This window comes from Eschrichtius robustus, chromosome 3 (assembly GCF_028021215.1).
Source record: "Eschrichtius robustus isolate mEscRob2 chromosome 3, mEscRob2.pri, whole genome shotgun sequence".
Classification (NCBI taxonomy): domain Eukaryota; kingdom Metazoa; phylum Chordata; class Mammalia; order Artiodactyla; family Eschrichtiidae; genus Eschrichtius; species Eschrichtius robustus.
Window position 1 is genome coordinate 32,075,559 of NC_090826.1, and position 16,329 is coordinate 32,091,887.

The window sequence follows — 16,329 nt, forward strand, 5'->3', positions numbered from 1 at the left end:
CTGGGATTGACACGGGCTCTCTGGGAGTCCGATACCAAACTTGTACTAAATTTAAGTCTGTGGAGAAGCACCCAGAGATTGAAAAAGCAAGGCTAAGTTCATTTTCTCAGCTATTCTTTGCTTTGATGTCAAATATGATATATCCTACAGATGAAAGCCTAGCAGTCTAACCTTGTAATCCTGCCTTTGTCTAGGAAACATCTAGCTTCCGGATGAGGCACCTTCAGAGTCTGCATAAATTTGTCTCCAGAGCTACAGCTGAGTTGATCTGGTTGAATGAGAAGGAGGAGGAGGAACTAGCATATGATTGGAGTGACAACAATCCCAGTATCTCAGCCAAGAAAAATTACTTCTCTGTGAGTCTAGCACAACAGACCTGTCATATTTTGTAATAGCAGCAGAAGGAGCCAGAGGGGCTAGTCTGCTGAGAGCTTGGGTTTCTAGATTTGCATTTTGTTAGAGAGAAATCGGGACCCCGCTTAATGCATCTGTTCCTGTGAGAAAGTGTATATGGAGAGAGGGGAAATCGAGCCCTAGAATGAATTTATTTAGAATGCATTTAGAAAGGCAGTGTCTTGGGTGAAGAGAGCAGCAGTCTGCAAACTGAATCATTTCAGAAGCAATATAACTTTGTGGTCAAGGTTATAGGCTTTGGAATGAGATAGACCTAACATCAGATTCTTATTCCTCCACTTATTAGCTCTGTGACCTTGGCAAGTCATTTACTCTCCCTAGACCTCTGTAAAATGGAAAAATAGTAGCACTTCAAAGCATTGTGTAAAAGGTTAAGTAAGATTTAGTAAGTTAATATAGCAAAGCACTTAGTATAGGGCTTAATATTGTTTAACTGAGGTATATTCTTGGCTTCTTACAAATTCTGAATTCTCTTTAATTCATTCAACAATTTTTTGGTCTCCATCTCTTGGTTTGTAAAATGGGAAGGAAAATTCAGCATTGGCCGATGCAACAATGCTTTTTATGCTTTTCAGTGAAAGATATAAAGTAGGATTTTTTTTTGTTATTTTCAGTCTGCCCACATTTCAGAGAATTTTTCAGGATATTATGAACCCCATGAAAATAGGAAGATTTTTAATAGCACTTAACTTCATTAGAGAATGGTATGTGATTCTTCTGAAGTAAAGAAGAAACAATAGATACTGTAATACAATAAACAGTCTGTATGAGAACAGAAATTAGGCTACGATAGAGACATAAAGAAAGTGAGCATCGAGGAGAAGGGGTCAAATCTGATAGTGAGGATCAGTGCCCAGCTGCACAGAAGAGCTGGCATCTAAAGCAGGTCCTAAAGTGTTAACAGAATGTAGAGCCGGAGGAGGGCACTGCAGCTGAGGGTACAGTCTGAGCAGAGCCAGCCAGTCAGGGATGCGGATCAGGTACCGTGTTCGGTGGGTGCTGACGTGAACCATCCAGCCACGTTCCCTCCTTTCTTGCCTTCAGTCTCATCCTGTGTGACCCCACTTACTCAGGTCTGGCTCAGATCCCGTATCCTTTGTGAATCATTCTCCAGTAATTCCAGCACTTTTGCTCTTCTCTGAAATCCTCTGGCATGTACTGTTTATGCCTCTCATTTTGGCACTAACCCTGGGTTGCGGGCTCCTTTAAAGTAGGGCAGGGAACACAGTTTTTTCTTTATTGCTACTCCTCCCTTAACAGCACTTATTGAATACAATTGAATTCAATTTTCAGGAATTGACAATGGAACTGGAGGAGAAACAGGACGTGTTTCGGTCTCTACAAGATACAGCCGAGCTGCTGTCCCTTGAGAACCACCCAGCCAAGCAGACTGTGGAGGTGTGTGACTTGAAGGTGTGAGGGTCAAGTGCTCAGAGGTTGTTACTATACAAGTATTCAAAGCAGAGACTCAGCTCTGCTGAGGGACTTGGAGCAAGTGTCAGTGAATCATGTGTCCTGGGTCTTCTCCCTTTTCTTCCCAGCCCCCAAAAGACTGCAAACAGTTTTGTTAATAGTCTAAGGAGGATACTACGAGAAACAACAGAAACGATATTGACTCCTCGCTTCACGGGGAAAGTGACTTGAACCGTATTTTTTCTTTTCTTTTCTTTTCTTTTTAAGTGTGTTTTTTTTTTTTCCCCCGCATCGTGAGGCTTGTGGGATCTTAGTTCCCTGATCAGGGATTGAACCTGGGCCCTCAGCAGTGAAAGCGTAGAGTCCTAATCACTGGACCACCAGGGAATTCTGAACCATAGTTTTCCAGATAACTGTTTAGACAGACCCTGCATGCCTTTTGGTGTGGTGCCTGTGCTCGGAGAAGAGAGGCAGCGGAGGAAGCCAGGAGAGACTGGCTTAGGCCTGGGTTTTGCTGACCAGGTCATTTAGTTGCAAGTGAGTGTGGAAGAGGCCTTTTCTGGGTAACCCCTCCTAACAAAACCATGTAGGATGAAAGACAAACCTCTGTCTCGTGGGAAGCTTTGAGCAGATGCCAGTCAAGTATCTCCACTTATCCTCTGTTGGCCTCTCTAGCACTAGCAGAGGTGTACTTGGAAGAGCACATCGCACATGTGTAGCAGGTCTGTTAAACCCATGCCCTTCTGTCCGTGTGCCTGGTCGTTGCAGGCTTACAGTGCTGCTGTCCAGTCCCAGTTGCAGTGGATGAAGCAGCTGTGCTTGTGTGTCGAGCAGCATGTGAAGGAGAATACTGCTTACTTCCAGGTACGTGGGCTAGTGTGTGTGTGTGTGTGTGTGTGTGTGTGTGTGTACGCAGAGAGGATGAGGAGGATATTTTTTTTCATTCAGGCAAGAGATTGTGAGTGTGATTGCGTGTGTTGGTGTGTGCCTGCAAGCATGCACACGGGAGGGGTGAGGTTAGAAACACATCTGTATCAGTTACACTTTACTGTATAAACCACCACCCCAAAAGTTAGTTGCTTAGAGCAACAACCGTTAGCTCAAGATTCTGTGAGTTGGCAGTCTGGGCTAGGCTCAGCTGAAGGCTTTTTTTCATCTTGCCTGGGTGACGCGTGGCTGTAGGCAGTGGGCAGGCAGGTTGGGGGCTGGTTGGCCCCAAATGGTGTCACTCACATGTCTGACAGTTGGTTGGGGTGATCGGGTACAAGTGCACATGCAAGTCTCTAGCATCCAGTAGGCTATCCTAGGCTCCTTCACAGAATAGCTGTGTTCCACAGGCAGCCAGAGAAGCCAGGCCCTGGTGCACAAGCATTTTTTTCTGCTGTCACGTGTATTAATGTGCCATTGACTAAAGCAAGTGATGTTCCCCCGCCCAGCTTCAGGCGGGGGAGAAATAGACTCCACCTCCTGATGGGAGGGGCTGTAAAATATTAGAACCGTTTTTTGTTTTTTTGGGTTTTTTTTCTTTAATCTATTGCTACATCAAGAACATACTGCTTGGGCTTCCCTGGTGGCGCAGTGGTTAAGAATCTGCCTGCCAATGCAGGGGACACGGGTTCGAGCCCTGGTCCGGGAAGATCCCACATGCCACGGAGCTACTAAGCCCGTGCGCCGCAACTACTGAGCCTGTGCTCTAGAGCCGCTTGCCGCAACTACTGAAGCCCGCCTGCCTAGAGCCCGTGCTCCGCAACAAGAGAAGCCACCGCAATGAGAAGCCCGTGCACTGCAACGAAGAGTAGCCCCCGCTTACCGAAACTAGAGAAAGCCCGCGTGCAGCAACAAAGACCCAATGCAGCCAAAAATAAATAAATTAAATAAAAAAAAAAAAAAGAACATACTGCTTGTTTTCAGGTGAGGGTGGGAAGAGGAAATAAGCTCTTATCTCTGTTTGGATTTGCTGTTAATTAAATAAGCTCCCTGATCATTTTGTAATCATATCAGTGAATTGAGACACTCAACCTCTAGGCTTTTCATGAAATAAACCTGACAGTCAAGTGCTGTCACTAGCCAAAACTCAAGGGGAAAGAGTGGTGATTTCTGAGGAGTGAAGCAGACTAACTGTTCTATTGGGTTCAGCGGGCTTTGCGGCACAGTCACTACTGTTTCCCTGGCATGGCATTTGTACTCCAGGATTGTGTAATCAGCAGGCACAGTGAGGTTGTTTTTTCTCCATTATCACCTTGGCGTTATGACGTATTGAGCGCAAGGCACCGCTCCCTCTTATCCCCACAGTTCTTCAGTGACGCTCGAGACCTGGAGTCATTCCTGAGGAACCTCCAAGAATCCATCAAACGGAAGTACTCCTGCGACCACAGCACCAGCTTATCCCGCCTGGAGGACCTGCTGCAGGACTCCATGGTGGGTGTTGCGTCAGTGGGATGATTGCCTCTGAGAAGCAGAGTAAAAACCCTATCAGCTGCTGCTCTTTATATCCTTGAATGCACCAGGGCTGGGGGTCCCCATTACAAAGTTTGGCTCACATTCAATTAGAGTGTAATCAGCGTTGTTCCTTTCCTTTTTTCTTTTCTTAAAGAAGTGGCTGATGAGTCCCTTGGGTGTGCTGTTGAAGTAAGGGCCCAGCCATGTGCCCCTGAGCCACGTAGCGCTCATCAGAGTTTCTTCGCATGGTTCCTATTTTAATTCAGTCGTTGGAGCCAAAGATGGGGGTGTGGAGCATGAAAAATAGGGTTGACGGGATTAGCTGGCACCAAATTCTTTTTCGCTCTCTCGTGCAAAGAGAATAAAACAAAACACCAGTGAACTACACCTGAGCCAATTTTTTCCTCCTTGGGAATTTTCTTTTGGTAATGATGAGGTATTTGAAACATTAAAATCTTATATAGGTGTAATGCCGTATTTGTTCAGTTTATTTATGTAGTGGTATTAACTTTTTAAAAATAGTTTTGCAAGTAGTATTTAATCCAAATCAGTTTTACATTTATTTTCTCCAATGAACTATTCCTTCAGGGGTGGTGGTAGTAAAATCACCAGCAGACTACTTATAGTTATTGAGCATATATTACACAGAGTTCGCAAGACAGGGCTCCAGCTACAACTCTGATTAAGATGGAAATGTATATGTAATAGGGAGATTACTTTTCCTGTGTGAGAAATGCGGGTAGTCTCACGTTTCAGTAGAAAATTATAAATAAGAGAACCAGAATAACCCAAAACAGTGTCATTTTATTCGTGGGTGAGACTTGGGAATTAGTGAACATGAGCTGATTTTTTAAAAAACACTTTCAGGTATTGTAAAGCTATGAGTGGGTTTAGATTCAGTGTTTCACCTGAGCAAATAACCTGTGAATTTAATTAATTTGGAATGAAGGGTAAAGACCTGACTTTTCCGATGTTGTCTCTAGAATGTCGCTCTTGGAGGTACATCAAGTATGAAGGAGGAATCTAATAATCCGTGGCTATTATCTCCTCCCTCCCACAGAGTACCTTCCTGTCATAGGGTAACTCCTCTGCAATTGTTGTCATATCTTCTCTTCTCGAGGGTCGCTGCTCTGTTCCCTCCTCTCCAGGTCAGGGGCATCGGGTTGGCGGCGTCATCGGGGCATGAAGTCACCTGGGTCTGCTCCTCAGCTTGTCCTCAGCTTGTCCGTCAGGTTCGGGAGCATCTGTCATGGCTTCTGGTTCTTTTCAGACCTTTTACCACGCTGAGCACTTGGTCTCTGGAGCTTGAGACGTTTGGCTGTGGGTTAGACAGAAATTGACTTCTTTATTGCAAGGAACCTGAAATGGGTAGACCAGCTCTCAAGGATGGAACAGTGTGGCTGTCTCCCTGACCTATTCCATTCCTCTTTCTTAACTGATAAGTTAAAGTTGTATTTCTTCCAATCATGCTCCCGGGGACAGGCACAGGTAGTTTATTTAAGCATTTCTTTTTATTTACTTGCATATTCTTTTTTTTTTTTTTTTTAAACATCTTTATTGAAGTATAATTGCTTCACAATGGTGTGTTAGTTTCTGCTTTATAACAAAGTGAATCAGCTACAGATATACACACGTTCCCGTATCTCCTCCCTCCCGCATCTCCCTCCCTCCCACCCTCCCCATACTTGCATACTCTTAATTCTTTAATGGCATTTCTTAACATTATTAACTCTTTACTCTCATCACATCTACTTCCATCCTAAGAAAGCCCTCTTCCGGGGACTTTTTTATACCTCAAAATGGGCTTGAAACATCCTGGTTAAGAGATAAAGCTTATCTTTTACTCTTTAATGGAATTGGTAGTAGATTGCTACCAATTTCGTTGACAGGAAGTTCATTAGTTTTTAAGAAAATTGGGTTTGCAGAGACTTGAGTATTTCAATTTTGCATGAGACCTCTTTCAAATCAATCAAATTTATATAAATACAGCACAGCAAGACTCTAAAAGGTAAACCTTAAATCATTTGTCCCAGTACCTTCACCAACAGCATTGGTTTATAGATTGTTGGTTGAAGAGCTAAGATCTTTCTCTAGAAAGTTTGATTCAATTTAAGAAAGTAAAATATTTGTAATAGAGCTTGGGAGATAACATTATTTAAAAAAAGAAAAGTTTAAAAGAGCACAACTCTAGCTTCTCCTAAGCAGAGAGGCAAGAACTGGCTTCTACCAATGAGAAATTGAATAATAATAACAACCACAACCTAGTTATTATCATTGTTTTTAACTTCCATGTTCTCTGAACCTTATTTGGCAAACTCCTTTGTTAGCTGTATAGCTGTATTTGGCAGCTAGAAATTCTTTTTTTAAAAATTTATTTATTATTTGTTTTTGCATGTGGCTTTATGGTTCATTGAAAAGGACACAGGGAGAAAGCTGCAAAATTTGAGCATAAAAGCACTTGGTAGCAGACAGAAGCATCCTCTGCTGTTTTCTTTATCCCTATGTTTCTAAGATGGCTCCACCAAGGATCCCTACTTAACCGAGAAGTGACATTCTCGGAGGGAGTGGAGCATTCAGTTTTCTTTGTTGACTGAGTCTCCCAAGGAGCAACATTAATGTCTTTTTGGTTTTCTTTCCATTTTGTAGGATGAAAAGGAGCAGCTTATACAGTCCAAGAGTTCCGTTGCCAGTCTTGTTGGGAGATCAAAATCCATTGTTCAGCTAAAGCCACGCAGTCCCGACCATGTGCTAAAGAGCACCATTTCCATCAAGGCCATCTGTGACTACCGGCAGATCGAGGTGAGGAGGTGGAAAGGGTACTTCCCGCTCCAGAAGGAAGCAAGGGAGAAGGGAAGCCTTCAGTTAGGGTTATGATAACAGGGAAAGGTCAAATGATAGAATTCTTCTATTAGAACTTAAACATGCTCAAATCTCTTCTATCATGAAAAAAATAAGCCTCAACTCTATGATCTTGACCTGCTCCCTGCCTCAGTAATTGGCATCATTATCCACCCAGTTGCCTAAGTGTGGATAGAAACGGTGCTTTGTAGCACCCAGGAGAGATCCATGACTCCTCCCCTCTTATTCCCCACAGCTAGTAGGACTATCAAGTCAGTAGTATCAATACCTTGTAAATAAGTATCCCTCAAGTGTACTTCTTTCTGCCCCTGCTGCTACTACAAGTTAGACCCTAAGTTTCTTTCACTTGGATCATTGCATCAGCCTCCCCATTCAATGCATTCTTCTTCTTATTATTATTATTTATTTATTTATTTATGGCTGTATTGGGTCCTCGTCTCTGTGCGAGGGCTTTCTCTAGTTGCGGCGAGCGGGGGCCACTCTTCATCGCGGTGAGCGGGCATCTTCACTATCGCGGCCTCTCTTGTTTCGGAGCACAGGCTCCAGACGTGCAGGCTCAGTAATTGTGGCTCACGGGCCCAGTTGCTCCGCGGCATGTGGGATCTTCCCAGACCAGGGCTCGAACCCGTGTCCCCTGCATTGGCAGGCAGATTCTCAACCACTGCGCCACCAGGGAAGCCCTCAATGCATTCTTTATCCTACCACCAGCATGGTCTTTTAAAAAATTAATTAATTAATTAATTTTGTTTTGGCCACGCCGCGCAGCATGTGGGATCTTAGTTCCCCGACCAGGGATCGAACCCACGCCCCCTGCAGTGGAAGCGCAGAGTCTTAACCACTGGACCACCAGGGAAGTCCAGCGTGATTTTTTTTTTTTTTTTAACATCACTCCCCTGCCTAAGTCCTACAACAATTCCCCATTTCTGTGTAGAAAGTCTAAATTCCTTAATGTGGCTTTAAGGTCCTGAATAATCTCTCTACCTCTCTAACCAAGACTGGGCCTCATGCCTTCCATGCATTCCCTGGTAAATCGCATTTGTCACACAGTGTTGTAACCAAATACTGCATCAGAATATGTGGAATATAGACCATGGTTGTTGGCTTATCATTTTTACCATTTTTATCTCTAATGGCATAGCACACTTCCAAGCACATAATAGGCTCAATAATATTTGTTATACAAAGGAACAAATGAACTTTTCCTGTACTTTTCTTTGTCTCAGTATTTCTGTCTACAAAATAGAGATGATATTTTTGGTTACTTGTCTCCTAAGAGAAAGAATTGGTGATTTCAAAGGCTTAAACATTTCAGGGATTTGGGTGGGGTGACAGGAAGGGAGGAAGAAGAAGTATCAGAAATGCAAAGTTGTGAGTATTATGTCCCTTTAAGTTTTACCCTGTTGGTTGTAGGTTCAGAGAGATTGCTCTTGCAGGTCTTACAGTCTCCTTATAAATTTCATATACTGAGTTACTTGACATGTAACAGGCATTTAATAAACACTTGCTTCCTTGATTTATTTCATTTCACAACCTTCCCTAGGTTGTTTATTTATACACATTATCCTTTTGTCTAAATCAGAAACTCTCCCTAGGTGAACTCCAAACGATTGGAGATCTCCAAAACGATTTTTCCTTAAGGATTTCATAGCCTTGGGATCAGCCACCAGGTAATAATAGGTCGTTGGTTTATCCATTAGCAATGATTTGTAAATTTGTCTCTTCAGATCACTATTTGCAAGAACGATGAGTGTGTGTTGGAAGATAATTCACAGAGGACCAAGTGGAAAGTGATCAGCCCCACAGGGAATGAGGCAATGGTGCCATCAGTCTGCTTCCTTATCCCCCCACCCAATAAGGATGCCATGGAGATGGCCAGCAGGTAACTCAGCTCAACTGCCGCTCTGTACTTCCACCTCTGCTGTTTGGCTGGGTGAACTGATGGAGGTTATGAATCTGCGTTTGTGATTTTGAGCAGAGAGACCAAGTTTTGCAGATTCTTTTGGGAAAGACCTCCTATTACGATATCAAGTCTTGTACTGCCAGCCACATAGTAGATTTTCAGTAAATGCTATGGTCAATTGAGATATATTCAGTGATAATTCTTTTTTTTTTTTTTAAATCTTTATTGGAGTATAATTGCTTCACAATACCTTGTTAGTTTCTGTTGCACAACAAAGCAAATCGGCCATATGCATACACATGTCCCCATATCCCCTCCCTCTTGAGCCTCCCTCCCACCCTCCCTATCCCACCCCTCTAGGTCATTGCAAAGCACCAAGCCGATCTCCCTGTGCTATGCTGCTGCTTCCCACCAGCCAACTATTTTACATTTGGTAGTGTATATATGTCGATGCTACTCTCACTTTGCCCCAGCTTCGCCTTCCCACACCATGTCATCAAGTCCATTCTCTATGTCTACCTCTTTATTCCTGCCCTGCAACTAGGTTCATCAGTACCTTTTTTTTTTTTTTCTTCTTTTAAGATTCCATATATATGTGTTAGCATACGGTATTTGTTTTTCTCTTTCTGACTTACTGCACTCTGTATGACAGACTCTAGGTCCATCCACCTCACTACAAATAACTCAATTTCGTTTCTTTTTATGGCTGAGTAATATTCCATTGTATATATGTGCCACGTGGAACCAACCTAAATGTCCATCGACAGGTGAATGGATAAAGAACAGTGATAATTCTTTTTTAAATAATTCTTGGTTATAAACAGTTATCTCTCAATAGTTGATTTTTGTACTGACAGCTAACTTTCTTCTTTATATTTTATTGAAATATGTATAAAGATTTTAAAAAGTTGAATTATACCACAAAACTTATAGTAAAAACTAGCAATCACCTCCCCCACCCCAGAGTTCTGCTTCCCAGAGTGAACTGTTTTCAACTCTTTGAGCAGATTTTTCTGGTTTTTAACATCAAATGTCTAAATAATGTGATTTTTTTCCTGTTACTTCTTAATTTTTTTTCAACTTCGGAAATTATTGTCTTCCTGCTCTAGGAAATTAACAGTTAGTTTTCTAACAATTAGTTTTCTACACACCTGTAATTCACTTCTCCTTTACCCATCTTCCAAATGTAGTTATGTCATGATTTTTGTTTAAAATCGGTATCTTGTTTGTTATTTTTACATTAAGTTGTTTACAGCTGAACCGCATAGTACTCTAGGGCATATTGTAAGCCTTACCCAAGCATGTCTTACCTCTCTAAATCATCCTCTGCCACTGTCCTTGCTTGTGCTCAGCTCCAGTTTCTCAAGCACTACAAGCATACTCTTGCCTCAGGGCGTTTGCATTGCCTCTGCTTGCTTCATATATTAACGTGATTCACTCCCTCACATCTTTAGTTCATCTAATCACCTTCATATACTACCACCCCACTCACTGCCTATCACTTTCTATCTCCTCTCCCCAGCAGAACACTTTATTGTTCTCCAGAACACTTAATACTGTCCAAAAGATTATAAATTTGTTTATTGCCTTTCCCCTCCCCTTAGAAGTTCTAAAAGAATAGAGGTTTTTGTCTGTTTTGTTTACCTCTGTATCCTCATCACCTAGAACCTGACGTGTAGTAGGTACTCAATAAATGGTTGTTAAAGAAAAGAGTGAACGAGTTAGGTGATTGAATATATGTATGAACAAATTATTTTGTATAACTTTATGTTTCCTTAGAGCTGATAATTGTTTTGTTTTTACGTTTGCTTAGTTGTCTATTTGTATCTTATGAATTTATTCCCAAACTCTCCTATTTTACTGTAAAAGGCTTCTTAGTATGGCCAAACACCAGGTAATTTTCAGTTTTATTTTCTCTTGGAAACGTCTCTTCTGAACCATTCTGTCTTCCTTTTCCAGTCTGAACCTGCTCTGTAGGCCTGCTTCATTACTGCCTCCCTGGCATTTCCCTTCATCTTCACCCTGAAGATTCCCTTTACATCTCTTCTGTGTTGGACCCTCTGCTTCCTAGGTTCTAAGTCTTATTTATTGGTTTATTCCCTGGTTTGGGAGAGTACACTCTCCAGTAGCTTGCTGAAAAAAAGTGCAGAAGTAAATTTTTTGAATCCTGTCATATCTGAAAATGTCTTTCTTCTCCCTTCATAATGAATTGGTCAGTTGCAGAATTCTTCTGGAAATTCTTTTCACTCTGAACCTTGAAGGCACTGTCCCACTGTTTTCCAGCTTCCAGGGTTTGTTGTTGAGAAGTACAGTACGATTATCATTTTTTACCATTCTTTAAGTTTATGTAACTGTAAAATTCTCCCTTTGTAGTGAGCAATACTGTCATTTTGACAAATGCATAGAATTGTGTCCTCTACCACAGTTGTGATACAGAACAGTTTAATACTTTAACCTTTTGAATGAAATCTTTATCTCTATGAAGATTTTAAACTCCTCTCTGTCTTTAATCTTTGAAGGGGATGCTGTGTTTTCCGGGTGAGCCTTTCTCGTGCTAACCCTGAACACAAACTGGAAACTCATATCTTTCAGATCTGGGGAAATTTTTCTTGGATTATTTCTTTAATTATTTCCTTTTCTATGTTTTTTTTCTGTTCTTGCTTTCAAGAGCTCCCATTTGTCAGCTATTGGACCTCCTGAACTGTTTCTCTCATTTTCTCTTATTTTCTTTCTGTTTTTTATACCTCTGTATTTTTATTCTTCTTTGAGATTTCCTGAACTTTTATGTCAACCTTACAGTCATTTTAGTGGGATTTTTGGAAAACGGAAAGTTAAACTAATGGGTTTAATGTCTGACATCCTAGCTTCTAGTTTTCCATCCTTTTCTATTTCCATCCTATTCTTACATTTCTTAGCTTGAAGAAATTCAAGGTAATTTGGTGTGTGTTGAGTGTGTCTGTGTATCTGAGTTTGTAAGTCATCCGTAAGTTGAGGTTGAATTAGGTATGGGATGCTAAGAAAAAGATCTTCTTAAGCCCTTCACACTACAGTTTCGTTTTATATGCCAGGTGAACTTCTTAAATTGCTATTAACTTTTAAACATTTTAGCGGTTTTGTAAAAATACAGAACACAGCAAATCGCTTTTTAAGCATTGTTGTCATTTTCCAGCAATTTCAAATGGAGTTACTTTGTCTCTATTTTTCTCTATCATTGCTTTCCCTGGGTATTCCTCTCTCTAACTTCTCACAATTATATTACATTCAGGTAACATTTATGAGATTGCTAAATATGTGCTGACATAGTGTATATAATAGTGTAGCAAATTGCTTGAGGATCTCAATTTATTTAGGTCTAAAGATTCCTGTGTTGTTAGTATTTGACTTGTTGCCTTTCTCTGCTCAGCATATAAGCTCAGTTCTGCTAAGGCAATCACATTTTCTCCTTAGAAGGTCTCTAGTGTGGAGCTGAAGCCTTAGAAAAGCTATAGCCAGGTTCTGTGTTGTTTGTAGGGTGGAGCAGTCTTATCAGAAGGTGATGGCCCTTTGGCATCAGCTACATGTTAACACCAAAAGCCTTATCTCCTGGAACTATCTGAGGAAGGACCTTGACCTTGTAAAGACCTGGAACCTGGAAAAGGTAATTATGACAGCTTTACCACAGGCTCATAACCTATTGGCAAGTTTTTTTCAGAAGGAACTTCTTACTGTGAGACTCCTACTCACGCAATTGGTGTAAAATGGAGTCAGGGATACCGTCTTGGGGTTAGGGGCTTGAGGCTCTTAGGAACCAGAAACTTTTGCATAAGTGTGTGGAGTAGGGGAATACTGGTGAATTAACCATCATTAAGGTTTACATCCAAGAGGGCACAAAGAGTGCTTCTGAGATACTAGGAATGTCCTGTTTCTTGATCTGAATGCTGATTTCATGGACAGGTTCAATTTGTGAAAAATCAGCATGTTTATAATTATGGTTTGTGTACTATTTTGTATTACATTCCCATTCCACTGAAATGTCCTCTGGCTTTTTCTCTGCAGCTCCGCTCCTCGGCACCTGGGGAGTACCACCAGGTTATGAAGAACCTGCAGGCCCACTACGAAGACTTTCTGCAGGAGAGCCGTGACTCGGCGCTCTTCTCAGTGGCTGACCGTCTGCACTTGGAAGAGGAGGTGGAGGCTTGTAAAACCCACTTCCAGCACCTGATGAAGTCCATGGAGAATGGTGTGTGCCTTGGGAAGAGGGAGAGGAAAGTGGAATGAGAGCCCTGAAGGGTGCTGCTGGACCCTTCATATAAACTAGAAAGTATCATCACTACCTTTTTACCACTTGAGTTGCTAAAAAAACTTGAGATAGAGAAAAACTTGTAGAGATGAATTCTCAAAATGGGATCATGGAAGAAGAGGCCATATTTCATTCATTATTGCTTATCAACCTATCACATTTTCCTGTGGAAATTACGTGTTTGGATCCTTAAAGATTAGTATATCATGCAGGGAGTTTGGGAACAGACAGAAGGTTCCCCACATAAGGCCTTGCTTTCATTCATGGAGTATCAGGTCTGCTGGAACTAGTGTTGTTCTCAGGTTTGCTGATCTCTGTTGTCGTGCTTAATGGTCTTCTGTGCTTGTGCATTCACAGAGGACAAAGAGGAAACTGTGGCCAAGATGTACATTTCAGAGCTGAAGAATATCCGGCTGCGCCTGGAGGACTGTGAACAGAGGCTAATCAAACGAATTCAATCCCCTGCCAGCTCTAGGACTGACAGAGATGCCCGGCAGGACAGTGCGTTAAGGATCGCAGAACAAGAGGTAAGCCCTAAGAGCAACGGGTGCTGGATACAGAGTAAACAGTTTCAGAATGAACTGGAGGGCAAGAGAGTGTGGATCCTAAGGAATAAGGCAACAGACTCACGGCAATCCTACTCCAGAATTCTTCCCTGAAGCCTGTAAATGCCTTTCACCCATGGAAAAAGCATAGTTTCAGCTCCCAGGGTATTGCTGAATGTTGATTAGTTTCCTACACAGTTGGGAAGGCAGACACTGGCAAATTGTTCTAAGCGCTGCTTTTGGGCTACATATTTTAGATGCTGCTCTCTGCTCTCTCCCTTATATGTATTGATATGTTTTATATTCTGTGACATGGTTACTGTCCGTCACATGACTCCAAAAATAGTAAGGAAAGACTCAGATTCTACTATGGCTCTGATACACACCTTCTCTGTGACTGAGCAGATTCTCTTCCTTAGTTTCCTTTCTTATAAAATGGAGATAGTAATATATGAGTCACACAAGTTGTTTTGAAAATTAAGTGATATAGTACATATCATGAGCTTCCTGGAAAAGTAGAATGCTGTAAAAATGTGGGGTTGTATTCTTGACATAAAAGCAGCAAATATTAATTGCTTTATTAAGTTCTCATGGGCATGCAAAGAAAGTAAGCCAAAGCTCCTTGCTTTTGGCTCCTAGTGTAAAGAAGAAGAAAAGGTTAAAGTTACAGTTAGAGGCTTCAAGTATAAGAGATGTCATAAGATAGTACCTAGTGTACTTCCAGATTGCCAAGCAAACATTGCTGTAGGAATGTGGAGTGTTACTGGAACATTTCTACTTGGGGTGTGTTGAGGGAGCTCTATGAAGAATGTTAGATTTGATCTGGGAGCTTAAAGGAAATGGAAAGGAATGCCTAATGAGGAGTGAGTTTTCTCAACTTGAGAAATTTCTCAGTAATTCCTAAGCCTGAAGAAGAGGATGTGAGCCCAGTATAATTTTTTTTGGTCAAGAAGGACCTAATATGTCTGTGTGAGGCATGTCATATGCACCTGCAATTCTCATATTAAAGTGTTTTTACTATTCTGTAGTCATGCAAAATAGGACAGTCAAAGAAATACAGGTTAATATTGAGCTCTTCTAAAGGACCATTTTTTTAAAAAAAAATTATTTTGGAATAGATTCAGATATAGAGAAAAGTTTTTATTCTCATATAACCTTCACCTAGATTCCATAAATGTTGACATTTTTCTACATTTGCTTTATCATTTTTTTCTACATATGTATACATAATATTGATAATAATCTTTTTTTTTTTTTTTTTGAGAGTAACTTCCGAACATGGTGCTCCTTTACCCCTGTATAGTTCAATGTGCATTTCCCAAAACAAGGATAGTCTCACATAACCATGGGACAGTGATTAAAATCGGAAGTGAACATTGGTATAATACTGTTATCCAAGACCTTAATTGAAATTTCTTCAGTTGACCTAATAAATGCCTTTTTGAGTAGTACCCCCACTCCCATAATTCCCCCCCCCAAAAAAGAATATTTTGATGTAGGATTCAGTGCAGTATCCCACATTGCATTTAGTTGCTGCGTCTCTTTAGATTTCTTAACCTGAAACAATTTCTTGATTTTTCATCATCTATCATGACCTTAACATTTTTGCAGAGTGCAGCCCATTTATTTTATAGAATGTCCCCATATTTGTGTTTATCTAAGGCTTGTTCAAGATTAAATATAGGTTATACATTTTTGGCAGGAATACCATAGAAGTGATAGTGTGTCCTTGGTGCATCCTATCAGGAGGCATGTGATGTTGATTTGTCCCATTACTGGTGATAGCTTTTATCACTTGTTGCTATTTTCCTCATTGTGATTACTAAGTATCTTGTGAGGAGATACTTTGAGACTATGTAAATATCCTGTTTTACATCAAACTTTCACCAACCAGTTATAGTATCTATTGTTGATTCTTTTCTTTTTTTTTTTTGATTTTTTTTAATAGATCTTTATTGGAGTATAATTGCTTCACAATACTGTGTTAGTTTCTGTTGTACAACAAAGTGAATCAGCCATATGCATACACACATCCCATATCCCCTTCCTCTTGAGCCTCCCTCCCTCCCTCCCTATCCCACCCCTCTAGGTCATCGCAAGCACCGAGCTGATCTCCCTGTCCTATGCACTATTTTACATTTGGTAGTGTATATATGTCGATACTACTCTCACTTCGCCGCAGCTTCCCCCTCCCCCACCGTGTCCTCAAGTCCATTCTCTATGTCTCCGTCTTTATTCCTGCCCTGCTAGCAGGTTCATCCTGCCCTGCTACTAGGTTTTGTTTTGTTTTTTTTTTAGATTGCATATATATGTGTTAGCATATGGTATTTGTTTTTCTCTTTCTGACTTACTCCACTCTGTATGACAGACTCTAGGTCCATCCACCTCACTACAAATAACTCAATTTCGTTTCTTTTTATGGCTGAGTAATATTCCATTGTATATATGTGCCACATCTTTATCCATTCATTTGTCAGATG

The 16,329-nt window shown here is 41.1% G+C and overlaps 1 protein-coding gene across 6 annotated transcripts in view; it reads left to right on the top strand.

Moving 5' to 3' along the window:
- The window catches only part of MACF1 (microtubule actin crosslinking factor 1), a 328,417-nt gene that overhangs the window by 161,957 nt on the left and 150,131 nt on the right, over window positions 1-16,329 (top strand). For all 6 annotated transcript variants that reach the window (XM_068539571.1, XM_068539573.1, XM_068539572.1 and 3 more), the window contains 9 exons: window positions 195-356; window positions 1,708-1,812; window positions 2,596-2,691; window positions 4,120-4,245; window positions 6,913-7,065; window positions 8,850-9,004; window positions 12,536-12,662; window positions 13,061-13,244; window positions 13,662-13,831. In XM_068539571.1, the coding sequence (XP_068395672.1) occupies window positions 195-356; window positions 1,708-1,812; window positions 2,596-2,691; window positions 4,120-4,245; window positions 6,913-7,065; window positions 8,850-9,004; window positions 12,536-12,662; window positions 13,061-13,244; window positions 13,662-13,831 (1,278 nt within the window). The remainder of the gene's footprint in view (window positions 1-194; window positions 357-1,707; window positions 1,813-2,595; window positions 2,692-4,119; window positions 4,246-6,912; window positions 7,066-8,849; window positions 9,005-12,535; window positions 12,663-13,060; window positions 13,245-13,661; window positions 13,832-16,329) is intronic.